Raw genomic sequence first — 26,810 nt, 5'->3', positions numbered from 1 at the left:
TGCATAAGTTTTAAGAATATTTATTTACTGTGAAAAAAGTTTTGAGGCTATTGCATGTTTCACTATGCTAATGTATGTATTAGAACCCATAAATTGCATAACTCCGATTTTAAAAGTTTACCAAATAAGTTATTAGTAATACACAAAGCTAATATATGTATTATTTTTTTTAACAAATAATATTAACCAAAAGAAAAACCTGGACAATATTAAAATGCAAAGAAAGAAAGTATAAAAATCCGATCACTCTTTTCACAAATAAAAAGAACTAGAGTACATATAAAATCATCTCATAATGAAACTTTAGATTTTATTTGAGTGCGTACCATCTGATCAACTTCATCTTATCGATTAAAAATGCATTTATTTGAAATAAGATGTCAATTTTATCATCACATTTTAAAAATAAAAAAATAAAACAAAATTCATCCAAATCAAATAAAGTTTGATTTAATACAACATTCATTATTGTCAAAAATGTCTTTTTTATCCCCATAAATTTCCCAAATCAAACATCAAAACCTTTTCACTTTTCATAACTTATAAGGGATCCAATCACAATTAATGAAACTAGTAGTCTCTGAACGTAATTAATATAAAAATATTTAACCCTTCCTCCCTCATTTTCTTTCCAGAGGTTTAGGGTTTAGGTAAAGCCACTCTTCTTCTTTAGCTCTCAAAGATGATTACAGGCGGAAGAAGCTTAATTTCTTCATCGCCGGCGTTTTCAAATGATGCAAAGAAGCTTCTCGTATGTACCGGAAACACCATTTCCATTTTCAGCACATCTACTGGCTTACAGGTTCACTTTACTTTGTCCAAAAAATATACAGCTGAAAAATTAGCTGTGTAAGTTGTTAATTTTTGTAATTTTTTGTTTTTGCAGATTGCTGAATTGGAAGGACATAAAGGATTGGTGACATCGGTAGTGGTAGTACCGTCTACTAGTCCGGCAGGAAAGATATTGTGTTACTGTTGGACTGCGTCGGAGGATGGTACTATTAAATATTGGGATTTTTCGGTACCAGAGCTGATAAGAAGTATTGATGTTCAGTTTCCCATCCACTCAATGGTAAATTTCTTTCTTTTTTTTTTTTTTTACTCTGAGTGCTTCAATGTATAATCAATCAAACGTTCGACGTGAACTATGACATAATGTCGAGATTATTATGGATTGATTATGACTATATTACCTGGTGGTTGTGGTAGTTATACATTGTATATAGTTACCTCGAGCTATAGCTCGAGCTTGGAAGTTGATAGTGTACCTTGACTGTTCCACTGGTACCTCCTACCACTGTCTAGACCAATGGAAAAGAAAACACCTTTTTCGTCTCTGTTAGGATTTGATTCGGGTATTAGTAGTATTTCAACTCTAAAGTTGAGAATTTCATTTTTTTCTGTGAGACTCCTGGCTAGAATATTGATTTTACTGCTTACCTCTATGAGAAAATAATAGATAAATTGAAATTACATGGAGAAAAAGGATTGTTAGTGAAGCATAAAATCTAGCATTAGGTGATTTAGGTGCTAGTGATGCTCTTTTTTGCTAAATGAATGTCATGCCAAGGCTTGGGAATTTCTGGAGCTATAATTGGGCAAGGACACAAGTATATGGATGGGACGAAATTAGGTGTAGTTAGCTGTGGGTTCCTTTCCTACTTGAGGAAATGGTAGTTGCCTAGATACCAGGAATGTAGGACTAGATTCCTGGAAGAACTCACGAATTGCATTATACACGAACAAATGGACAATCTGTCATGACGAAACCACTTTCCAGCTTCACCTTTTCTGTTGCTTTACGTTGTATACTAAGTACTAGTCAGGTCTAGCAACATCTCTTTCCCAGACTCTGTGTGTGTGCTATCATTTCGGCATATCTTTATATCATCCCTCTGTCATCTTTACCAGGTAATTCCAGGTTTATCATTACAACCGACAGAGAGTAGCGAAAAGGCTTCTGATCTTTTTGCATATGTATCTATCAGAGTTTTGAAAGAACAGCAGGGAGAGAGTAATGCTTCATGGTGTCAGATAAGGAAGTGTAACTTAACCAAATCTACTTTGGTTGGTGGAGTGACTCTCGCTGAGGTATGCGAAATTGTCTGCCACGCTTACCTATTTCCCATGAAGAAAAAGTATCTATCGATTGTTGTAATTTTTGCACTAAGATGGCTCTTTGTAAAAAAGTAATTGTGCATGAAGATGGTTCTAGGTCTAAAACAGTAGATTGTTGTTGGTTGTTTAAATCGTGACCAGTGTTTTATGATTGTCCCGAATAGAAAATCTATTACACAAGTCATAGGATTTTTTTTTTTAAACTTCTTTGTTAAATCAGTATGAAGTTACCCGTCTCTTCAGTTATGTTTCAGATCCAACCTTGAAACCTTATATATCTTATTAAAAATATATCACACCAGCTAATGTTAACGATTTTATGAGGTAGTGGTATGGACTGCGTACACTTTACCCTCCCTAGACCTCAATTTGTGGGATTACGCTGGTTATGTTGTTGTTGTTACTGTTAACAATCGTGCAAGTGTTTTCCGGGGCAAAATATATGTTTTCATGTTGAACTATTTATAGCTTGTTAAAAAGTTGTCTTGAGCTATCTTTTGCTTCTAGATCGTATGTTGACATGAAGGTGTGATGATCTTTTACATCATTGCATTTGCCACAGTCAAATTCTCACCCTTACCTTATTTTACAAAGTAAAGCCTACAATAGCATTTTTGTCTGCGGTCGAGGTTGACCACGGTTTCTAACTTTCTCGCAGAGTCAAAAAAACACACTATCAATAACACTAAGTTCTACTGGAAGATACATGGGCATCTGTGACAAGCGCAAGCTTCGCATATGGGAAATACCAGCAAAAGATTCTGATCAAGCAGTGCTTAAGAAAATCAGGTTACATCATACGAAAGCCGTGAGCACTCTAGCTTTTCATCCAACAGACAGAATTGTTGCAGCTGGAGATGTAACTGGAAGGATCTTAATATGGAGGGGTGTTGGGGATCATAGTTTCTCATCGGGAAATAAACAGAGAGGAGGACTGATGAAGGACATTGAGGAAAAGCCCGGAGTTAGGGGGGAAGATGATGCTGATTCTTGTACCACAAGGCACTGGCACTCTGCAGAAGTGAAAGTTCTCTTTTTTTCTTCCGACGGTGCCTATCTCTACTCAGGTATAAATTTAGTATGAGCCGCATGGTTGGTTGTATAAATATGAGTTTAGAACCTTGTATTCATGGTGATGCTCTTGTGGACAACTTATTGTATACAAAGTCATAGCTTGTTGGAACTTTTTAGGAGCATCTCTCTTCTATTTATTTGGAATTTAAAGTACAAAATGTAGTATGATTCAATGTTTACTTGAACTTAGCAACTATTTAACTTGATCCAGGTGGGAAGGAAGGAGTTCTCGTGGTTTGGCAGTTAGACACAGGGAAGCAAAAATTCCTCCCGCGAATAGGATCCCCCCTTTTGTATTTTACCATCTCATCTGATCCTTCTCTGTCCTCTGTAAGCAGATTCGTCCATAAAGTAAAAGTCGTTGCCACTGGATTTTGTTCTTACTAAGTAAATTTGTCCAGATATCTTGTGCAGATAATCGAATCTACCTTCTTAAAATGCCTTCGATGGAAGTATTGAGATCCATTCAAGGAATCAAGGTTTGTTCTTTCTCTTAGGCAAAACATAACTAGAAAAGATTAAAAGTGGAGAAGAGACTTCATGCCTGTCAGCATTTTGCTAGGATGTTGTTCTGTGTTCATAATAATTATCAAAGGAAAAAATCTTAAGTTCATTAACGATTTTGTTTGACATATATATATATATATAAATATGGAATGTTGTTCCAAGCTCTAGAACAAATCTATCTTATTGCAGTTGTACATGTCACTGTTGGGTCTCATTTCCCTTTTGGTTTCATGCATATCTTGTTTATGTTGATTCTCTTTAGATTGGTTATCATAACTACAAACCGTGTGTATATGAGCAATAGTAAAGATTCCTCTAGCCCAATGGCTGCAGTGGGTTAGATGATCATCTATGCGCATGTTCTATAATGTCTTTGCTTGGAGTGTTTGGTCAATCCATTCAACACACTTATTTCCATCTTACCTGATGTTTGGACATGGCATATCGAAATTTTCACTTTGGGAGTCCTTACATCTTTAATTTTCAGCTTCGTAGCACGGTCTTGGATATGTCTGATGGCTCATCTGAAGGAATTGTTTTTGACTCTGCCGCGGGGCTAGTTGCCGTATGTTCAGAAAATTACTGTATCCAGTTCTATAGCTTGTTTAATGACCGTGAGGTTTCTGAGGTAAGTGGATAGTTTTTTCTGTTTAGCGCAAAAAAGAAAAAAAAGAAGATAAAGTTAAAAAAAAAAAGGGAAATAAAACTTGCAACCTAATTTTCTTTTACCTTTTTTTTTAGTAGCACGCTTTCGTGTTGTTTCAATCTTTTTGCGTGACAATTAGTCTGTCTGGTAGCGCCCTTGGGGTGTTTGCCTTTTGTTTTGATTCACAGAGAGGGGTTTTGTAAGGTTTCCTGGACATCTGATGTCCCGACTTTTATGATTGGGGCTAGGAGCATACATTTTTATTTTACAGGCAAGCTTTAGATATATCCAGTGAGTAGCAGGGAGGGGGATTCGAGAAGAGCAATCATTTAAACATTAGATGTACTTTTGTGAGCTAGCAAACAGTTTTCCTCGTCTTAGTACTTTAAATATGTATTCTTTTTACTAGAGTTGGTAGTTGATTTTGCCCCTACCTGTCCATTTGTAGGTTCTAGTTTGTGAAAGAAGCCACCAACCAGCTGATGAAGTCACGGTATAGTTTTTTTTCCTGTTGATCTTCTTATTTTATTTGCGAAGTCCTGAACAGCCATATATAAATTTATATTCCAGTATCTGATCAGTATTTATAATTGTTTATATGGATGCGTGTGTGTCTCTGGGTGAATGGTAGACGACAAGTTCCTATATCCTAGAATTAAATAACCTGAGAAATTGATCAGCTTTTCTACTACTTTGTACCATGTGCTTCTAGACAGAATGTGGATTTCCCTTTTGTGGATTTTCCCTTTGTTATTGGTTATATAAATTCTTCTCCCCAACAAATTTTCCAAGGAATAGGGAAGAACGAAGAAACCTAGCTGAATTTGCAATGATTTGTTTGTTGAACTTAATCTTGTGCTTCACATCATAAACCTATTATGCTCCGATCTCAAGTTCCATAGTCTTCATACTATGCATTACAACATACTCTGGAACAAGTTTCCTAGATGGTTAGAAACCCTTCTACGGAGTGCGGAGAACAGTGCTTCTATTGAAATTATTGTAATAATATGAACAAGCTGTTAGAAGTTGAGGGTTGAACAGTTCTTTTTTGGTCTGTTGCAGGTCATCGTGGATTTGGTCGCCCTGTCTCCAGAGGGTTCCATCATGATTACTGTAGAAACAAGGTTTGCTGAAGAAGGAATAGGAGGTCTTGTAAGTCTGAAGTTTTGGTCATGCAGCTCTTCAAATAAAGACTTCAGCTTATCCACAGTTGTCTATGAGCCCCACAGGTTCTTTCTTGTATAATTCTCGGAGTTCGTTTTGTCTCAAAATGTGTATTAGCTAGCGCTCTAATAAACTGGGCAGTACGTCTTTCTTGTAAATCTATCTATGCTCTAGCTTTTCTTTCATGCTGGGTTTGCAGAGATTCTGGTATTTCGTCCATTGCTTTCCATCCTTTGCGTCACATGGCTGTTACCACCTCACAGGGTGCTGATTTCAAGGTAAGTTGATAAATTTAAATGTTAGTGAAGTTATGAGTTCAGTGTTCACTAACAACACTGTCTTTTGGTAGGTTTGGGTCGGCAGTCAGGAGATGCAACAAAAAGACCGGATGCACCACGCTGGATGGACATGTCATTCTGTTGGTTCTTACAAGTATGTTTGGCTTAAGTTGAACATTATAGAGAAGTCACATTATTGATTTTATTCTGTTATGTTTACCGTAGAATGTCTAAAAAATGATCATAGCAGTCAGATAAAAAACTGACCTACCACGTAGAAAGATCCCAACTGTTTGAGAAAAGAGATTCTAGGTGAAAATGCCACTTTTTTTGCTGTTCATTCAGTTTCATTTCATTTGCACATGAACACTAGCAATCTGCTGTCATTTGCATTTAATGTTCTATGATTTATGGCACAGCTTGTTTCAACTATGCCAATGTTCATGACTACTACATAATAAATAGATAGGACCTCTATTTTCTTGTTTGACATGGCTTTCTCCTTTTATAGGAAAAAGGCAATGACAGCGGCTGCCTTTTCCGGAGATGGTTCTGTGCTGGCTGTTGCTGCAGAAAGAGTTATTACGTTGTGGGATCCAGAGAAGAATATTCTTGTGGCGACAGTTGGGGACAGTCTTGAGGTATATTCTTGACAGGCCATTATTAATTTCACACTATTGGCCTATCAAAACAAATAACAATCTGACTCTTCTGATTTCAGATTTAAATCACCTGCTTTGGAGGGAGAAAGTTTTTTACTCAGTGTTTGAAAGCGTTCTACCTCAAGTGGTCTTTATAACTTATTAATAACAAAAATTTGTTCTTTACGACTCACTCCCTGTTGCTGTCTGGTAAATTTCATTTAATGGCAAAGAAGCTAGCTATGAAGTTATCCTTTTTGTTAAAACAAACGAAGGAAATATGAGCCCAGGAAACAACCTAAATACCTTGACAACAAATCTTGAAAAAATTATTTGCAGTTTTGATGCTTTCCTCGTGGCACTTTGTACACCTTTATCATTCTTTCTATATTGATCTATACATTATTTGTCTCATTTGAACTATTTCCTTTGTGCAGCCAATCTCTTGGTTAGCATTTATTGGGAAGTCAGAGTATATTGTAACCACATCGCAAGGTTCTAATGCACAAGTATCAGTGTGGAGCATGTCAAAACTGTCTGTATCATGGTCTTACAGGCTTAAGATAGAAGGTTTGTATGTCACTTGTTTCTCATACTTTGCCCTAATAGACTTCAGACAACAGTATTAAAATTATATCAAAACCTTATCATTTATTTCTAACAGTCTGCTTCTAGTTAATGAGAAAAATGGGTGAACATCTGATTTTTTTGAGAGATACTTCCCATTTTCATTGTCTTTTCATATCTTGAGAGAGAGAGAGAGAGAGAGAGAGACTCGATTAAGGATTCTGCTTCTAATTAATGAGAAAAATGAGCGGACATCTGAATTTTTGAGCAGATAATTTCTCATTTTGATTGTCTTTTTCTCGAGAGCGAGACTTGATTAAGGATTCTGCTTCTAGTTAATGAGAAAAATGGGCGAACATCTGATTTTTGAGCAGATATTTCTCATTTTCATTGTCTTTTCATATGTTTTTCGGGGGGAATCTTTTTATTGTTATGTAATGTGTCAAACATTACCATAAACCATTTGTTAATGTTTTTTTTTCAATTAATATCTTATTCATCACTGCAGCTGTAACTTGTGCGATGGATGACTCCTCGTTTGCCATCCTGGTCCTTCTCCCAAAGTCAGTTGGATATGGGGCCACAACTCCGGCTGGGGATGGTGTGATCTTATTATTCAGCGCTGGAGATCCTGTTCCCGTAGCAAGCTGGTTTGTAAGAAAGGTATTGACTCCCGTTTCCTCAAATTTTGAGTTTTTCTTTCTTTTCAAAGTTTTTAGTTGGGAACTTGATGTCAGTTATGATGGGGATTCGTTTAGAGGTGGTGAGTTCTTGATCTTGTGAAGGCTTTCCTGCACCCAGTGTAAATATGTTTCTGACACCTCTCTTTTATTTTTCTGTCACCATCACCCTTCAGAAGAGACTGCAGTTATGTTATGTGTACCTTTCTGACAGTTTCTTGCCTTTCTAATCTAATTCATTTGTTGCGAGAGGTATCACATCTCTTAAAGTGGAAACTCTATCTATAAATGGGGCAAGAACTGGGCATCTTTACTTTGTTTGCTTCTCATTCTCTCTTAAACAGGCAAAAGGTGCTTCACTTGCTTTCGTTCGCGGAAGTCCCAAGTCGGAGGATGATGGCAGATCAGTGCAGTTGCTGTTAGCGTATCTAAACGTTGATCATGAATATGTGCTTTTTGATCCATTCGACAGTCACACCCACATACATAAGATAAGCCGAGGAAATCTTGCTGATGTTGAGGAAACAGGTCTGTCCCATTTTGTCTACCCTTGTCACATAGCTTTTATGAATTTCAGTTTCTAGCCTCTGTTAATCCGGGATGTACATCGGCCTCTTTTGGTTTATTTTATGTGTGATGGGGTGCTTCAGGATAACTGTGGGTTGGACCAAAATACTCAAAAAGTAATTGAAATTAACCTTACTCTTAGAAGCTTTAATGGGTGCTACAGGCCCTAAAATGACGAGCCCTGAGGCCCAAAGATGTATGGTTACTGCATGGTCTCTTGTGATAACCTAAGGAAAGAGGAAGAAACATAAGCTGAATTGGTTGACTACAAAGTCCTTGTTTTTTCATAGCATCATTGTCAAATCAAAGCACATATTCTAGAAAATCTTTAGCAAAATTATCTTTCTACAGTGTTTCTTTAAATATTTAAAGAAAACTGTCATGACTGGTGAAACTATATGCTATCCTATTTGCAGGGAAGTTCGGTTATGCATCTATCTATGGGGACCTACCAGAATTTGGCTTAGAGAGAAAACAAGTTCCATCTATCACATCAGTACCATCAGGAAGATATTGGGAGACGCTTTTCAGTGGACCATCTCACAATCTTCCTCCTCTTACTAAATTGTGTTCTACATTCCTGGAATCATTATTGCAGAAGAGAAGTAGTGCAGTTGAGTGATTTGTCAGTAAGTTTCTTGCAAGGCAGACTCTCTGGTCTAATCTGTGCTCATTGATGAGACGACGACGACATTGTTGTTAAAACTTGGATCTCATTGCAGCTGAGAGAGCTGCCTGACATGCACATAGTGACACTAGCTCGAGGCTGTGAACAGTGGGGGTCGACGTAAAATCTGGTCTAAGGAGGCAGCCATTCCGTTAAAGCTGTGAGTTCAAGAAAGGATGCCCAGTTTGAGTGGGTTTGGAATTTTGGTAGCACGATTAGATGTCTTGTCTGGATATTGAATTTTTGTAGCTTGGAACTTATTATTGAGCCTGCGAGGTTAAACAGGAATACAAACGAATTCTACTTAAGTCATGTTGTGTTTAATAGTGTCACATTTATTAGCGCAATAGTCACACTTTAAATATTCTGCATTAACTTGATGCTCCTGTTCCTAGGAGAGAAAAGTTTTACTTTTGACTGTCCTACAAATTAGGCAGACATGATAATAGCACATTATTGTGTTTTAACAAGTTAAAAAACTGTTTTATGACCTGCATTTCCCAACACAAACAGAGAGAAGTAGCAGCTAAATAAAGTTTTTTTTATTATTAGCAACAGTACGGAAGGATCCAAAGATAATTTCCAAACATATGCAAAACAAACAGAACTTCAAAGCTGATGATGAGTGATGAGGTTTAGTTCCAACTCAAGGAGGATTTGTTGTCAAATTGTCAGCCTTGTTGCTATCAAACATGAGGGTTGCAGCTGCCGGCGGCAGATTTTTATCCATATTCTCATCCTCATAAACAACGGGATCTTGATGTTTTTCTTCTTTTTGTTTTGCTGCTGCAATATTTTGTGCACTTGAGGAGAGTTCAACGGGTTGAGAATCAGCAATCTTGCCTTGTTGATTCTCAATACTATGAGCACTGGGAAAAAGATCCACAGGTTGAGAGTCAGCAATTTTTCCACCTTCAAGAGGAGTGCCTGCTTTGTACCTTATTCTAAGAGCATCATCTTCAGATAGTCTTGCTTGAGCTGTCCCAAAACTTACATCATCTTTGCTCTTGGCCATTGCTTTTGCAACAAAAACCTCTGTCTGCTTCTCTATTTGCTCCTTTCTGGTGACCACTAGAATGTACTTTGGTTTAATTAGTTCCATGCAAAGCTTTATAAGCAGAGCAAAGGGGCAGAGGGAGACAAGTGTTCTGCTTGTGAAGACGTGGACCCTCTTTCTTGCTGCCTAATACTACTAACAGCTTGCAAAGCAATACGTAGCTTTACCAAAAAAAAAAAAAAGAAGAGCTAATTGACATTGGATTTGGATGTCTTCGTATTACACCAACATACCAATATAATCGCACAAACGAAGATTGAAAAGGTATTGTTACGTAAATATTTTTTGCTATCAATAGGGAGATCATTTTTAATAGATGGGACATTCACGTGCTATATCTATTTATTTCTGTATGATTAAGTGTGGAATTTCAATTTTCAAGTCTTACCCAATAGCATTTCCTCTTACACATTTTCTTTCTATTAATTTAGAAACGAAGTTAAAATTAAAAATTTATGAATTTTACATCTACCCTCAAATAAATATAGTGTAAATATATTTACCTATGTAATAAATTTATAATATGAACAAAAAAGTATAATGAAAAGCTAATGGTTTAGAATGTGTTTGGGTGTGTTTATAAGTTGGTACTTTGTTGCTTATAATGGTGTTTGGTAAAGTTATAATTTGATTAAAATAAGTTGATTTTGACTTTTTTTTAAATCAAAATCAAGAAGCAGTCAAGTAGGTGCTTATTTTTTTGAAATTTTAAGTTGACAGTGTAAATTACTATTTTGACTCTTGCAATTATATGTTATTCCATTTTACCCTTAATCAACAATCTTATTTTGTCTTTCAAATAAATAAGTGGGCTGATTAGCCCCGCTTTAAATAAATAAAAAAACCGAATGATACGAAATTTTAATGTAACCATGAAAAAATAAATAATCTTTTAATATGTAATTATATTTTTCAAACACAAACATTCAACACTTTAAACTCTTAAAAAAAATATTTTTAACGTACAAATTAATAGTCATTCATGAAAATATTTTTTTAAAATATATATTTATTTTAATTTGAATCATTTTAGCAATAAAAATTAATAATAATCAACTGTATATTATTAACAACTATAAAAATATTTCAGTCATTTTAATTAAAAAAAAGTATTTAAAAACATTATTTACCAAACACATTAATAATTATTTTTTAAATTTCAGCACTTTTATTCAAACACTTTAACTTTAAAATACCCTTTTTTTCAGCTTATGCCAAACGGGAATACGAATCCGTATCTAATATCATAACTCGTCCATTATATTTTATTCTCCAAAAAAAAGGTGGAGAAAAAACAAAGGAACTTTATGATTAAGTCCCCTCACCCGTATTTTGGATAACACTAAAGAGAGGGAGTGGACAGAGATGGAGCTCAACTTCTCTACTAACTCAATACTGTACACTTAGAGGCAACAAGAAGAACAAAAAGCTCTCTTTTTTCATAATCAAGAATGGCATAGATTCTCTAAAAGACCCTATATTGTATGTTCTTTTTTTTTTTTTTTTTTTTTTTTTTTTATGATTCTTGATTTCATGGCAGTCCCATTAAATTCAGTGTCCACAGCAACAAATCCATCACCAGAAAATGCCAGAAACTCTTGTGTTTTTTTACCAAAGTTCCTTCCTTTCTTCTATACTAAGTCCATTTCAAGAAATCTAGCTTCTTCCCATTCGAGTTCAGCTGTAAAAGAACAGGTACCAGTAGCTTCAAAGGGGAGTAGTAGTAGTAGTACTATTTTCACTCTGCCCAATTGGAGGTCAGGGAAAAATGACCCAAGAAACAAAGAATTTAGACTTTATGATGCCTTTTTGTATTTGGAATACATGGTGGGAAAGGGACTGAAGCCTGATAAAATCCATGCAACTCAGCTTTTGTATGATCTTTGTAGTTGTAATAAACTTAGGAAAGCTGCTAGAGTTATGGAAATGATGGTGAGTTCTGGTACTATACCTGATGCTGCTTCTTACACTTTCTTGGTGAATAATCTGTGTAAGAGGGGAAATGTTGGTCATGCTATGCAATTAGTTGATAAAATGGAAGAATATGGATATCCTACTAATACTGTCACCTACAATTCTCTTATAAGGGGCCTTTGTATGAGGGGGAACTTGAATAAAAGCTTGCAATTCGTCGAAAAGTTGATGCAGAAAGGGTTGGTACCAAATGCATATACTTATTCCATATTGCTTGAGGCTAGTTATAAAGAAAAAGGGGTTAATGAAGCAATGTTGCTTTTAGAAAATATTATTGCCAAAGGTGGAAGGCCTAATTTGGTTAGTTACAATGTTCTCTTAACGGGGTTGTGCAAAGAAGGGAGAACAGATGAAGCGAAAGAGTTCTTTAGAAACTTGCCTTCGAAAGGGTTTAATCCTAATGTTGTTAGCTATAATATCTTGTTGAGGAGCTTGTGTTTTGAAGGTCGCTGGGAGGAAGCGAATGAGTTGCTGGCGGAGATGGTTGGAGAAGAATGTTCACCATCGATAGTAACATACAATATATTGATTAGTTCACTTGCTCTTCATGGCCAAACGGATCATGCCATCAAGATTCTGGATGAAATGTACTTTGGAGAACAGTTCAAGCCAATCGCTGCTAGCTACAATCCTATAATTGCACGTTTATGCCAAGATAGGAAAGTTGATGCAGTAATTAGTTGTCTTGACCAAATGTTGGAACGACATTGTAGTCCTAATGAGGGGACATATAATGCCATTGCCGTGCTTTGTGAGGAAGGATTGGCTCACGAGGCCTTCTCAATTCTCCAAGCTTTGAGGATCAAACAGAGCTATCCCATTCATGATTTCTGCAGAACTGTGATTTCTGGTTTATGTAGGAAAGGAAACACATTTGCAGCGTTTCAGCTTCTGTATGACATGACAGCCCACGGATTTACTCCAGACTCATACACGTATTCATCATTGATCAGAGGATTGTGCTTGGAGAAGATGTTGGTGGCTGCCGTTGATGTATTCTACATCATGGAAGAAAATGGATATAGGCCTGACGTTGACAATTTAAATGCGCTTGTGCTTGGTCTATGCAAATCCAGAAGAACAGACTTGTCGCTAAAGATATTTGAGGACGTGATCAGCAAAGGTTATATGCCCAATGAGATAACATATACCATTCTAATTGAAGGGATCATCCATGAAGAACACAAGGAGCTTGCATCAGTAGTCTTAAAGGAACTGCATCTGAAAAAAGTAATAAGTAGAAATACTGTTGAAAGACTTGTTATGCAATATGAGCTTGAGGAGGATATGGCAGCATGCTGATCTTTCACAATTACGACAGTGAGTGGTCACAGGATGAGAAACTAACAAACGTTATTCATCAGCAAATGCTAAATACGCCAAATCAACAGAATTATTCTCTTGCTGCCTGTCAGATGGGAACTTTACACAACTAATGAACCTTTCAGGATAATTGGTTTTCAGATATGGTTTTTTATTTATTCATAGTAGGCTTTAAGAGGTGAGTGGTGAAACTTATCGATTATCACTAGTTTGCTCTTGCTGTATAGCTCCTTTATCTGAAGCTTTCTTTCTAGTTGTGTATTGTCTGATAGAACACGCAGTGTTTGCCTTCCACCCATGGTTAGTTTAAGTAAATGTTGAGCATGACAAAATTGATGTTGCACACCTAGCATGGATTAGTGACACTTCTTTTTCCATATATGTGGAAAATTTTGTACATCTGCAATTTCAGTTGGTGAGCATCTGTTACTTGCGCTCATAAATGAAAATCTCCATCTTTTGTGTGCAGCAAATATAGCCAAGTCTAGGAGAGTTCCAACTCAACTCAATTATATTATTTTGTGTATGCATATATAATGTCTCTCTCTGGTTTATATTGATTCGATGCATTGTTTTGATGTATGTTACGATTATATTTGGCAAGTTTTAGTGCTAATCAACCTACGCATCCCCCTTCTTGATTCTCGTAAACATGCAATTACGACATTTCAGTTATTGTGCTAAGGTGATATAAACACTTCCAATTAACATGATAGATGCTCTTCGAGATACTTCAGATTCAGCTTCAATATGCTTGAGCCAAGCAAGCACTTGCACGGCCGCGCTGGATCAAGACCAAGCATGTGCTTCACTTTCCGCCTGTTCATACTCGGAACATCACTCGAAGTACCAACATTCATAGCCATAATTTTATTCAAATGAAATGCAGCCCAGGCAAACAGAGATCTCAATAAAGTCAGCTTAAAAGAGAAAAGGTTCAAGAGAAAACATCTTTGGATGACAAAACTAGTAAGTTACCTCAAAAACACAAATCAACAGCCTTACTAGCAATACTCAAAACTAAAACTAAGCTCCTTAATAGAACATAGTAGATTAACTAATGCAGCTTCAAACAATGGACAATCTCCATTCTTCGGAGCTGCTACGGAGATGGACAGCAATAGTAAAAGCAGCAGGTTTCAACCAAGAAACCATCCCAAGGCATCTGGGATCCCTGCTCTACTTAGATCTCTGTCTCATCTTTCGGCGCTTCCTCTTCAGTCTCCTCATACGCTTCTTCTTCCACTGCATTTGAAAGAAAAAACATTAGAGGCTGTTGCAATTACCATGGTACAAGAAAACAAATCTTAGCTATCTCCCTTTTGTTCACAAAACAAGTTGATGGCGTGATGTTGGTGCCAAGAGAGTTTTGGAGAGGCTAAAAATGCATGTCACATTGTCTCAGTTCTCTCCTCTGAACCTCTTACGCCACATTTTTCAAAACAGCTATATCAAAAAAAAAACATGTGTTCCGTTCCGGGGCACATAAAAACCCAGCAAATTCTCCTTAAAATAAAGGCCAACAAATACTTGTAAGAGATGAATTGAGGAGGATTGTGTATATATAGGGGGCTGTTTTGGTTGTTGGTGGTCCCTCAGAGGAGGTTCGTGTAAGCTAGGAGAAAAGAGGATGTTTGGTCGCTAACATGAGTCCCTATATCACTATTGTTGTAGATTAAATCTGTGAAGGAGTAATTGATTGTATTTGTATGTTAGAAGTCTGAATCCAAGAATGTAAGGCTAAACCTCCCAAAAAGGGACTTCCTAAACGAGTCTCTCATACAATATGTTTCTCTTACCTTGATATGGTTTGTAGTTCATTCCTCTAAAGAGGTCTATCATCATGGATAATCTCCAAACACTACAATCACCATGAATCATGTATTATAAATCCCCAAGATTGACACGCTAGTTATCCTCAAGTTATATGATCCAAATGCCTAGCAAAGTCACATGCCCTCCTAATTTATATACAGGTTCTTAATGACACCAGCTCAATAACATCCTATGAATTCTTTACGATATTTAAATGTCTATGTATCAATTAGGTTCATGGTTTTACCTAAAAAGATTTACTTGATGTTTCTATAGTTGTCGTACTTGGGTTACGATTTACAAAATAATACTAAATCTAATATTATGGGCTATTGAGCCACAAATTTTGACTTGATACTATTGGCTATTCAGCCACAAATATCTCAAACAAACTAATTCTCTATGTTCTGCCTATCGCTTTATCTAAGCTCTAGTTAACCCAATCAGACTGACTCTTCTCTTTCCATACGTGGAATGCTTCATTTATGCCATCTTACGAGGTCAACCAAACTTCACAACAACCAAAACAACAACATACCCGGTGTATAACCACAAAGTGGGGTCTAGGGAGGGTAAAGTGTACATAATCCTTACCACTACCTCAAAACAAAGTAGAGCGGCTGTTTCCGATAGACCCACTCAACACCTAAGTTGATCGGACTCTTCAAATATGTCTATGGGTGCGTGTCGGATCCTCCAAAAATGGTGTATTTTCGAAGGATCCGACACGGATGCGGCAACATTTTTGGAGAGTCCGAGCAACTTAGCTCACCGCAACAACCAAAACAGCCAAACAAAAATCAAGACTTGGACTCACTTCAGTCTTTTACATACCAAAACTTGTTGACCCTAACAATTTTTTCTCTCCAAGCATATTATAGACTATTTAACTCTAGAATCAACTATAGACAAATTCCCTAGTGCATGTATTCCCAGATTGTTCTTATTTCATATTCCGTATTGTTCGCATTTCTCTTATTTCCCGTTTCTCTGAGACTTAGTGTTCTTATTTTTTTTATCTATTATTTCTGTTATGATATACAGCCTATTTCATGTCTCATTACGACCTTGGTATACTATTCTCTATCTTTAGCCGAGGGTCTATCGGAAACAGACTCTCTACTCCCTAGACCTCACTTTGTGGGAATATACTCGGTCTGATGTTGTTGTTGATGTATTCCCAGATTCATGGTTTACTATAACATACTATACGCTCCAGACCCCAACTTTTTGGGAATATACCGGCTATGTTGTTGTAGTTGCTGCCATATTAGTATGCTAAACCTCAACATACATGCATGCGATTCACAGATATCGACTTCATAAGATTAAATTCAACCTAACCAAAATAATAGCCAATAGATCCTTTAGTCCATAGTAACAATCACAAATCATATCATTACTAGCAAATAACAATTGTAAAATTTTCAATATCGAGCTGAAAAAAACATAAAAAGCAACGCGAAAATGAATAGTTTGGGATCAGAAAACAAACCTTGGCCCTCATGCTTGCTCAGATTTCGCCGTCGGCGCTCTCTCTTTATGCCGCTTTCACAATGCAAATGTGGCCTCTTCTTCTATTTATAGGGAGGTAAACTTAACCCTAGCTCCAACCAGGGAGATTCTAGTAATTTACACTTCGTTTTTCTATTTTCCTTTTTTTTTTTTCAAATAAATGCTATACTTACTAAAATGTTTTTTTACAATTAAAATATTCGTTTAAAATGAAAAATAATTCTTTTCATTGATTGTCAATGCAAATATAATTAGTTTACTAACCATGGGAAAATATTTAGAATCAAACTTCTCTCTTTTTTTTTTTTCCATCCATTAAGGAGTAAATTTTCTATATGTTTGTTCACGCTAAATGAACTACGTATTTATTTTTCCTGCTAAACATTGAAGGAACATGTCATATTATTTAAGAGTTGGAGAATCGATTGCTTTAGCCAAAAGCGAATGCAAGAGTGAAAATAAGTCTTGAAGAACCATCACAATTGAGGTTCTAAACATGGGTATATTAAATCAACTATAAGTATCATAATAATGAAAGAATGACATCGAAATTTGAAATCGCTTCGATTGAGATCTAGATGACAACCTAACCAAGTACTTCATGAATGAAAAAGAAAAGACTCACTCGAAATACTATCCGACTTTCTTGAATATCATATATATTTCGAGAACGTCTACATTATCTTTTATTTAATAAAATACATTTTGCCCTTTAAATCAAGACGAGCAACATGAAAACAAGAACAAGGGAATACTTGAAGTTGTACTCAAACATTCATCAATAAAGTAATTATTTCTAATAACAAAGACATACTTTTATTTGTATGTAGGATTAACTTCAATTAGAAAGAATAACTATAATTAAGAGGCATTTTAACTTTTTCTTTTTCCAATCCAAAATGTCAAAAAAGAAAAAGATATATACCCACTAGAGGAGGAGTATAAAAAGCTGAGCATTCCAGCTGACGATTACCGGAAAATGTCGAAGGAAGCCGGAGAAAAACCACCACCGTGCGACACCGCGGAGCATGACTCAACCACCAGCAACGCCGCCGGTTGCGTCGGCGTTGACAACGACACTTCAAATTCTCCGTTAGCGAAGGGACTTTCCACAATAATATCTTCAATAATTCATGAATTTGATAACAGCGCTGGTGCCACCTCTCGTAGTCAAGATCATCTGTCTTCTACTCTCGATCGTCTCACTGGAGGTACAATTCCAATCACCTTATTCTAATTGTTTTCATTAGACTTAATTTTGATATTCATTTTTTATGTTATGTTTAATTGGAGTTTAGGGATTCATTTACTGTTTATTATTAAGCTGAAAATATTTCATTTTTGTCACCAATTGTTATTGAATAGTATTAAGTAGGAAGCTTTGCAAACAAAATTACTCTATTATGATATGCAATTTTCTAGGGTGGTAGGTGTTCCAACAGAATGGTTGAGCCATAGGAGTAACAATCTAACTGCAATCTGATATGCAGGCTTATCTAAACAGGTGTGGTTGTGCATTGTAGCAAGTGTCGTTTTTTTTTTTTGGGGGGGGGGGGGGGATGGAGGGTGGGGGTAAATAAGCTTTTATTAGCACCAAGTAAGCTTTACAGATCAAGGAAGAGACAAGGTAAAAGAAACAATACACTACTGCACTAGGCTGGCCAGTCGACCCAACCCTTCATGCATACCTAAACCTTACTTGCGTTGTAGCAAGTTGTTCAGTGGATTGATCGAGATGAGCACAAGTTGTTTTCACGCCAATTTTTTAGGGTGGTGGGTGTTCCAACAGAATGGTTGAGCCATAGGAGTAACAATCCAGCTGCAACATGATATGCAGGCTATTACTTAAATAGGTGTGGTTGTGCATTGTAGCAACTTTTTGTTTTTTTGGTAAATAAACTTTTATATATTACAAAGCTTGCTTTACAGATCAAGAGAGAAACAAGGCAAAAGAAACAAAACACTACTGCACTAGGATGGCCAGTTGACCCAACCCTTCGTGCCTACCTGAACCTTACTTGCATTGTAGCAAGCTGTTCAATGGATTGATCGAGATGAGCATAAGATGTTTCCACACCAACTTTCTAGGGTGGTAGGTGTTCCAGCAGAATGGTTGAGCCATAAGAGTAACCATCCAGCTGCAATATAATATGCAGTCTCTTACCTAAACAGGTGTGGTTGTGCATTGTGGCAAGTATTTTTTTGGTAAATAAACTTTAATTTATTACCAAGTAAGCTTTACAGATCAAGAAAGAAACAAGGCAAAAGAAACAAAACACTACTGCACTAGGCTGGCCAGTCGACTCTATCCGTCGTGCCTACCTAAACCTTACTTGCATTGTAGCAAGTTGTCCAATAGATGTTTTCACACAACTTCTTCTTTTTTGCTGTTGCTAGATGATAGGTCTCGTTGAACCTTGAAGCTTCAAAAAGAGAAGTAAAACAAATACACTTTGTTTTCGTAGATGTTAACGGAAGTCTAATGGCATTGTTGCTTGGGAGAAGGTCAATATTATCGTATACATTTTGAAAAGTAGTGGACTATATTTCAGTGTGTGAAAAAAAAAGTTTTTAAGAGATCTTGAAATAATTTTGAACTTACTCTTTTTTTGAAGAAAAAAATAAAAAAAATAGGTATCTCGAAATAATTTTTTAGCTCCTTCCCCTCCCTTTGGTATGTAAAGTGAGACTTTTGTGTTCTCTATGTAAAGCAGACATGTCGCCCGTTCTTCTTTACACCTGATTATTAGTGACGACGTGCAATTGCAGTTGAAAAATGGATGTAAAACTGTGTTTCTTTAAGTTTTATTAGTACCCATCGATTTCTCGGTGACATGAAAATAGACTCTTCTCTCCATTTATCGACATCAACTGCATTAATAATTTGTAGGTCTTTCAATGATTCTACTATTTCATGGGTTGGTCCTTATCATTCCAGAAGTAGAAAATAGAGTGGCATAATACATAAGTATGACCCTAAACTTGACACCAAATTATAACTTTGACCTTAAACTTTGACAGTACACAAATATGACCTTTAACTATTTAAAACTGTACAAATATGACCTCCGATCCTACGTGGCAAAACGCGTGTTCAACACGCAAAACTGGGCGCGTCCAGCTTAAAATCTAAGGGCATAATACATAAATATGACCCTAAACTTGACACCAAATTTATAACTTTGACCTTAAACTTTGACAGTGCACAAATATGACCTTTAACTATTCAAAACTGCACAAATATGACCTTTAAATGACTATTCACTATTATTTTTTTATTATTTTCGGCTCAAAGATGAAAATGGCATCTAATTTCTTTTGTCATTGCGGAAAAAGAGCAATATTGAAAATTTATTAATTAGGTGGGTTAGCCTCATACGAAAAAACCGCGCGGGTATGTATATATATTATAAAGCAAAGGGCGAATTTATGTTATACAATATAATTTAAATATTAAATTAAAGATTATACTAATAATAAAAAGATTATAGTTTTAATAAAACGTTATTAAGGATAGTAGTAGTATATTAAATTAATGTTATCAAATTAACGTTATTAAAATGTTAGTATTAAATTAACGTTATCAAAACGTTATTAAATTAACGCAGGAGCGAACCTACGTGGTTGTCATGGGGTTCACCCGAACCCCCTCGGTAAAAAGATTATTTTGTATATATAAGGTAGAAAATCTATATTTATGTACGTATATTAATGTTGAACCACATGAAACAAGGCACTTAGATAGTCCAGTGGTATTATTTGCTCTTCTTGGGCGCTTTCTTCAGCCTACTGAGCGGGTTCAATCCCTTCTGGTGGCTTTTTTTTTTTTAATAAAAAAGCTAGGTTTTGCTGCTATAGAAATAAATAAAATAATAATAATAATAATAAATACCAACCTTTTTGTAAGTAATTACACTCTCTCCCACTTTTTTTATTACTTTACTCTCTCTCCCTATTAATATACATAACATAGCCGACATATACATAGCATTCTATGTATATGTTGGGATTTTTGTAATATGTTTAGGGAGTTGAGATTTTTTTGTAATATTGGAAACATAAGTTGTGTATTTGTGTAATTTTTAGTAATAATAATTAAAACGACGTCGTTTTAACACAAAAAAAAAACTTTGACAGTGTACAAATATGACATTTAACTATTCAAAACTGCACAAATATGACCTCCCTCCAAGTCAGCCCTTTTAACGACGTGACACCGTGTGATTGGATGAGCTTTCCACGTAGGCGCGAGTGAAACTCACGCATGGAGGTTGCAAAATCAGAGGTCATATTTGTTCAGATTTTGAATAGTTAAATGTTTTATTTGTGCACTATCAAAGTTTAAGGTCAAAGTTATAATTTGGTATCAAGTTTAGAGTCATATTTATGTATTATACCAAATAGAGTAGATATCTGAAAGAGTTTCCTGGAAAACCTCTCTGTAATTTTGGCTTAATTTATTTGAATGTGTTAAGTCGTCTTTTATACGAGGATACTGCACTGTAATTTGGCTTTGCAACAATTCAGAGATGACAAGGTTTAGAGACTAGTAATAAAGTTTTAATGCTCTTAGCTGTTTGTTATTTGATACAAGAAGTAGAGAAGAGCAAGTAATAAGCTAATTAGAAAGCTGGGGCATAAGATGAATGCGATAAAGATTTACTGTCTGCTCCTTTTGACCACTCCCCCTTGCTGGACTGAACTCCCCCTCAATGGGTTCCACTTCTAAGGGAGGTGAGCACCTCAATCAATCAAAAAATATATTACTATTTGTATAGGGGACTCTCCCACCACCTCCATGGGGATGGTCTATAGGGTCCATAACTGCTATTCTTACTAGTTACTACACGATGTTCATTTAGCCGATGCTTAAATCCGGGTGCAAACACATGATTGCTTGAAACAGTTGATAGATTTTCCTTGGCAGTGCTTCTTACACTTTCATCCACCCCTTCATTGCTCTGTAGGAACTTTTCTTCGGAGGACTTATTTCGACCAGATAGTTCATTTCCAGTGTTACTATTTTTGGAAAGATTCAGTTCTATCTACCATTTGATGAATGGTTTGATACCCATGGAGAATACTAAAATGAATATAGATCCTAAATGATTTCTCCAGAGGAGGGTGATGTCTCTGAGAGCCATAGGATAGAGAAATTCGGCGAAGAGTAAAAGGAAAGAGTGATCAGACAGAGTAGAACTTCATCTGCATCTATTCAAGCCCCCAGAAGTTTCATGATTCATCAATACTAATCTATTTGGATGTGGGTTCGCTAACTATTACATGCCATATAGATGCAAGGAAAGCATTGTTCTATATTAAAAGGGCTATTAGGAACAGAGATTCAGGTTGCTAAATGTGGTGTTCTAAACAAAGATACTGTTTTTATTTGACTTTTTTGTGATTGCTTTTCTTGTTCTTTGATGGTCCTGCTTCTACCTGCAGAGCTTGACAAGCTGCTGGAAGATGCTCCATCGCCTTTTATCATGCAGCATGCTGCCAGAATTTCTAGTGTTAGGAAAAGAGTTACATCACTGAACTCTCTTTTGAAGTCTATACAGAGGCGTCTTGATAATATCGACCGCACATTAACTGCTGGCTTGATACATGGTACACTTTTTTTTTTCTTGATATATCTTATGTCAAGCGTTTTCATGGCATTTTGGATAGGTTGTATTAGTCTCTTATGTTTTATCTCGTTTCATACTTTGCACTCTGACATGAATGCTTCTTGTGTAATCTTTCAAATAGTACACGATTTATCTTGGTAAATAGGTGTAAGTACATAAATTTGGTATTATGTCTGATCCATTGGACATAAAAGTTCTGTGGAGCAGTAATTCCACAACTTATCTCGGAAATTTAATTTTTCCATGGGGTTACCGGAGTTTTTAAGGAAACATATATCCATTCTAGCTATGGAAAAAAAATGTTTCCTACTTTTCATTTTAAATGACGTGTTTGATTGCACAAAGTTTAAAATGGTAATTTGATTTATAGATCCACAGATTTGAACCATGTACTATTAGAATTTGGGGATTTATCGGTTATAAAAAAAATTATTAAGTGGTTGAAAAGTTAATTTGACAAAAAAATGAAGTTTATAATTTGAGTATAAACTTTAGAAATGAAAAAGTGGTATATCTGGAGGGTTATGCACTTGGTGGATTTCACTACAATGATCTTGGAGTTTATGATATTGGTTTTTCTTCTTCTTCATTGGCATCTAGTTGCGGTTATGCACGGGATGCATGATGTTGCATTATTGAAGTGGTCTGGATTGACCACGGTTTGAACATTCCCTGTGTATATAGTGCGGGTCTTATTGTATCTTTGGTAGGCATGTATGTATGATATTGTATAATTGATGTGGTTTTCTGATATTTCAAGAAGTGTATGGATATTAGTTGTCCCGTGTACGGTTTGAGACATCTGTGGTATATTATATGTGTAACTGGTACTGATCTATTTAGGGAACTAACCAGCAAAAACAGTGGAACATTTTCTTGTGATGTGGAAATTACTCCGTCTGTCCCAAAATCTTGTCGTGATCCAGTTTATGATGGACAAACTGAACAATTGACTTCTATTTCGGGCATATTTTACAAATAGGAAACACGTCCCGGTTCTATCTATTTCTCTGTTTATGGGTTGTCTAAGACAACAGGGGAAATATGTCATGGTGTGCTAAAGACATTTCAGGGTTTTAAGAGTAACGTAGTTTGAATCAAACTAGCTTAATTACAACATCAATTAGAGTATCTGCTTTTCCATTGCGCATTTAGCTGAGTTGGCCGGAGATTCTCATCCACAAATACCTTGTTATATCTCTTTTGCAGAGAAGTCCACAGGGGATGGTGGGAGAGACCATGAGAACCATAAATCTTCATTGAAGAGGTAATGCTGTTGCTGTTTCTGGTGTTCGATGAACATATAGTTTCCTCCCTTCGGATATGCATGCGTGACAACATTAGGAGACAATTAGTATAGGAGGTTGATTTATGATCTATTTCCTCGCCTTTTGATGCTCAAAGGTAATTGAGGTTCATCGGGTCATGTCTAATTATCCCTTACACGTTTATTAGAATCTAGAACGCACAATTCTAGTGCTTTAGTTGATCTCTATATGAACCTGTTACTTCTTAACAACATTTTTCCACCACAAGAGAACATCAGAAACTAGCATGATAAACATGGCTGTGCGTCGATAACCCAGTGGCTTTTTAATTTATGGAAGCTGGAAGAACAGGTCGCTTCCACTGTTTTGTGGAGAACGTTAGGGGCAAATCTTGACTTCCCATTCTTAGATGCGTAACTTACTGGATAAAGAAAAATAATAAACACTCCACTCTTATCTACACAGCAATAATTTCGGCTAAGTTCTGAAGTTTAACATGTAAAACAAGACAACGAGGGCCCAAAATAGGAGGCATATCTTGCGTTGTAAGTGATACCCAAACCTAGAAACAGGCCGCAGATAGAGCCCTCTAACATAAACTTTTTCGAGCGAATCAGAGAGATTTTCTTACACTGTTATCTCTAACCTTCCCAAAATGCAATAATGAATTACTCCCTCTGTCGAACAATACTTGTCCACTATACTAAAACTAGATAGTCCAACGACCAACAGTACTAGTCAAGTTTGGAAAACCAATGGATAATTTACCCATTTTACCCTTAGTAGTAAATACGATACATTATCCAATTCATTTCCCAAAGCATTAAATTTATTACATTCAAAGGGTGATATATGGTATAATTACCCCTATCTTTTACCATTTCTCAACCCGTGTGTCAAGTCAATAGTGGACAACTATTGGTGGACGGAGGGAGTAATACAATGTATTGAACTTGGTGCTGCAATTGCTTGCTCTGCACAGTCATTTCCAAGTTGAATTATTGAAGTGTGCAATATTATTGGAAGGTTCAACATGTGAAAACCTTTGGATGAGCTAAATTCTCTCAGTATTGCTTTCATGTTGTCTGTATCAGTTTTATTGTCACTGCCAAACTTCTAAATCAATTAACTTTCTGTGGTTGTTTTGGGGCAGTTCATGATCACAGTCCAGGAGAAGATTCAACAAGCATTTGGAACTCAATCAGCTTTGTAGTTTAAATGGCAGTCTGATGCATAAGGTTATAGCACTCTACTCTGGCATTCTGAAAGATGTTCTTTTTACCTGTCAAAGATGCGTGGGGTGGGGTGGCTCAAGGGTGATGCTAATAAACCTTTGTTTTAGTCCCCGAAATCTCAAAGCCTCAAAAGAAAAAATAATTAATTTTATAATTTTCTTTTCAAAAAAAAAGAGAAGTTTTAATTATGCATGAACCTGGAAGGTTTTATTTAGTGTACATCTAAACTAATGGTTGTCATAAAAAACTTCCCAGAACTTGTTATTTTAATATGTCGACGCCCCCTCGTGGTCCACCTGGCATAAAAAAGTGAGTACAAACCAAGGAGGCGCATGATGGAGTAAAAAATTTGACCACATAATCATTTTGCAACGGTACAAATCGAAAAAAAACACCATTTTCTTTATTCTTTTCATAGTTTCGAGGCCCCATCTCTCTCTTTTCTTTTCTATTTATTCTCCCTTCTCCGTTACTTTAAAAAATTCTCAAAATAATTTTCTTTCAATATGATTTCTATGCTTTAAATCTAATCCCAAATCGAAACGGTAAATTGAAATCTAGTATGAAAAACTAATTGGAAAAAACAACCTCATATTTTAACACAAATAAAACAAACAAATTTTTTTTTTTTTTTTTTTTAGATAATAGTCTACTTAATCAAAGAAAATTCAATTTGAAAATTAAATTGTCACTCAAAGTTATTTTAGAGCAGAGAAAAACTCAAAATTTTCGTCGTCTTCACTAAAAGCTTTTAGCAAGTGAAAATGGGTGATTTTTAATATAGGGTAAATATAAAAGAGGATTCAATATTATTTATCCATGTGAAAATACACATAGACCATTATTTAGCATCGTGAATAGGCTAAAGGACGAGTATAAGACATCTAGAGGGTATGTTTTCGACTTGTCATAGACATCAACAAAGTGAGACAAATTGAACTTCTTCATTGAATTCATGAAAATAATTGTATGAGAAATCTAAAATAAACTTACGAGGTGGTTTAACAACCATCTAATTTCAACTTAAAACTAAGAAAGTTAGAGCACGCATACACAAATAGGTGTCCAACAAGAAACTAATACTTTGACAGTTGGCTCAACTTAACACAACACCTAGGTGATGGTAAACTAACATCAACAAACAATCTACCCACCTTAACCTTCATTACTTTCCAAACCAACCAATCAAAAGTCATAACCAAAGTATAATCACATCATAATCTTAACCAAATTCCCACTATAAATACCTCAATCCATTAGCTTCTCATCACCATCAAACAAAATCTCAAAACTCCATCAACACATAAAAAAGAAACATGGCTAGTAACACATACACTTGCATGTTCATAATTGCTATGATCGCCTTAACAACACTTAGTGAAAAATCTGAAGCTGTTCGTAATCTTTTGCAAACCAACAACCCAAGTATTCCTACTATACCCGGCATGCCAAATATACCAAATATTCCAAACATTCCATCAGTTCCAAGAATTGGATCAATGCCACCAATGCCATCAATTCCAACGATTCCAAAATTCACAATGCCACCAATGCCATCATTTCCAAAAATCCCAACTTCTATTCCATCCATCCCATTTTTCACTCCACCACCTTCTAAGAACTAATTAAGTAGATTTTTTATCTACTTATTATGAAGTTCTATTGAAATGATTTGCATAGTATTATACTGTTTTCTTTTGTTGATGATATGATTTGCATTTCCATTAGTTGTGTGATTAGTTTTCAGGTTATTTGTCCTAGGGGACTGTTTATATAGTTGTGTGTTGTACCATATTTCCGGTTATGTAATTTTTACAATTTCGTGTGTTTCACCTTTATATATGATGAGTTTTTATCGTTCTACTTTGATCGTCCTTTTTTTTTTTTTTTTTTTTTTTGCTTTTGTGTGTGGATACAGTGGAAAAACGAATTAAATAAAAATCTTAAATTCGTTCATAAGAAACACGGCTTATATACTAGGGTACTCTCTTACGTACTCTAATATTCTGAATGCTCAAATTCAACAAACACAAGGAGACATATTCATGATTTCATTCGTTTTATGAAAAAAATCCTAAGTT

General features: G+C 35.8%; 4 protein-coding genes and 1 long non-coding RNA gene across 7 annotated transcripts; 3 read left to right on the top strand and 2 right to left on the bottom strand.

The window, feature by feature from the left end:
• The first annotated feature begins 617 nt into the window (after nucleotides 1-617).
• LOC107878901 (WD repeat-containing protein 75) lies at nucleotides 618-9,316 on the top strand. 2 transcript variants are annotated; one of them, XM_016726074.2, is made up of 17 exons: nucleotides 618-802; nucleotides 887-1,072; nucleotides 1,912-2,091; nucleotides 2,777-3,185; nucleotides 3,404-3,522; nucleotides 3,594-3,671; nucleotides 4,187-4,327; nucleotides 4,794-4,838; nucleotides 5,411-5,577; nucleotides 5,712-5,790; nucleotides 5,862-5,944; nucleotides 6,302-6,431; nucleotides 6,869-7,001; nucleotides 7,507-7,661; nucleotides 8,023-8,206; nucleotides 8,662-8,874; nucleotides 8,968-9,316. In XM_016726074.2, the coding sequence occupies exons 1-16, from the start codon at nucleotides 683-685 to the stop codon at nucleotides 8,865-8,867; spliced, it is 2,415 nt and encodes an 804-aa protein (XP_016581560.2). In that variant the 5' UTR covers nucleotides 618-682; the 3' UTR covers nucleotides 8,868-8,874; nucleotides 8,968-9,316. The 2 variants fall into 2 exon arrangements, with proteins under 2 accessions (XP_016581560.2, XP_016581559.2); XM_016726073.2 differs by having other exon boundaries at nucleotides 619-802; nucleotides 8,662-9,316.
• Nucleotides 9,317-9,432: 116 nt separating this feature from the next.
• On the bottom strand, nucleotides 9,433-10,078 carry LOC107878902. Its single transcript, XM_016726075.2, has one exon. It carries the CDS (start codon nucleotides 10,012-10,014, stop codon nucleotides 9,559-9,561), a length of 456 nt encoding a protein of 151 aa, XP_016581561.2. The 5' UTR covers nucleotides 10,015-10,078; the 3' UTR covers nucleotides 9,433-9,558.
• A 1,136-nt stretch (nucleotides 10,079-11,214) lies between these two features.
• LOC107878903 (pentatricopeptide repeat-containing protein At1g79080, chloroplastic) lies at nucleotides 11,215-13,663 on the top strand. The gene has a single exon (XM_016726077.2). The coding sequence runs from the start codon at nucleotides 11,488-11,490 to the stop codon at nucleotides 13,243-13,245; it is 1,758 nt and encodes a 585-aa protein (XP_016581563.2). The 5' UTR covers nucleotides 11,215-11,487; the 3' UTR covers nucleotides 13,246-13,663.
• Nucleotides 13,664-14,113: 450 nt separating this feature from the next.
• On the bottom strand, nucleotides 14,114-16,808 carry LOC107878904. Its single transcript, XR_001676963.2, has 2 exons — nucleotides 16,577-16,808; nucleotides 14,114-14,511 (listed from the first exon to the last, which is right to left on the bottom strand). It is a non-coding gene; the product is annotated as an uncharacterized LOC107878904 (long non-coding RNA).
• Nucleotides 16,809-17,289: 481 nt separating this feature from the next.
• LOC107878905 lies at nucleotides 17,290-24,983 on the top strand. Of its 2 annotated transcripts, XM_016726078.2 has the most exons (4): nucleotides 17,290-17,807; nucleotides 22,042-22,206; nucleotides 23,436-23,493; nucleotides 24,648-24,983. In XM_016726078.2, the coding sequence occupies exons 1-4, from the start codon at nucleotides 17,576-17,578 to the stop codon at nucleotides 24,652-24,654; spliced, it is 462 nt and encodes a 153-aa protein (XP_016581564.1). In that variant the 5' UTR covers nucleotides 17,290-17,575; the 3' UTR covers nucleotides 24,655-24,983. The 2 variants fall into 2 exon arrangements, with proteins under 2 accessions (XP_016581564.1, XP_016581565.1); XM_016726079.2 differs by lacking the exon at nucleotides 23,436-23,493 and having other exon boundaries at nucleotides 17,411-17,807.
• Nucleotides 24,984-26,810: the final 1,827 nt, after the last annotated feature.

The sequence above is a fragment of the Capsicum annuum genome, chromosome 7, assembly GCF_002878395.1.
Source record: "Capsicum annuum cultivar UCD-10X-F1 chromosome 7, UCD10Xv1.1, whole genome shotgun sequence".
Classification (NCBI taxonomy): domain Eukaryota; kingdom Viridiplantae; phylum Streptophyta; class Magnoliopsida; order Solanales; family Solanaceae; genus Capsicum; species Capsicum annuum.
Note: the sequence above shows the minus strand (reverse complement) of the source record. Positions and strands in the feature narration are given on the sequence as shown.

Coding starts and splice junctions, on each gene's coding strand:
- LOC107878901 (XM_016726074.2), top strand. CDS start 683: ATGATTACAGGCGGAAGAAGCTTAATTTCTTCATCGCCGGCGTTTTCA. Junction 1,073..1,911: donor AGTTTCCCATCCACTCAATG/GTAAATTTCTTT, acceptor CATCTTTACCAG/GTAATTCCAGGTTTATCATT. Junction 8,207..8,661: donor TGCTGATGTTGAGGAAACAG/GTCTGTCCCATT, acceptor TCCTATTTGCAG/GGAAGTTCGGTTATGCATCT.
- LOC107878905 (XM_016726078.2), top strand. CDS start 17,576: ATGTCGAAGGAAGCCGGAGAAAAACCACCACCGTGCGACACCGCGGAG. Junction 17,808..22,041: donor TCTCGATCGTCTCACTGGAG/GTACAATTCCAA, acceptor TTCTACCTGCAG/AGCTTGACAAGCTGCTGGAA. Junction 22,207..23,435: donor AACTGCTGGCTTGATACATG/GTACACTTTTTT, acceptor TCTCTTTTGCAG/AGAAGTCCACAGGGGATGGT.
- LOC107878903 (XM_016726077.2), top strand. CDS start 11,488: ATGATTCTTGATTTCATGGCAGTCCCATTAAATTCAGTGTCCACAGCA.
- LOC107878902 (XM_016726075.2), bottom strand. CDS start 10,014: ATGGAACTAATTAAACCAAAGTACATTCTAGTGGTCACCAGAAAGGAG.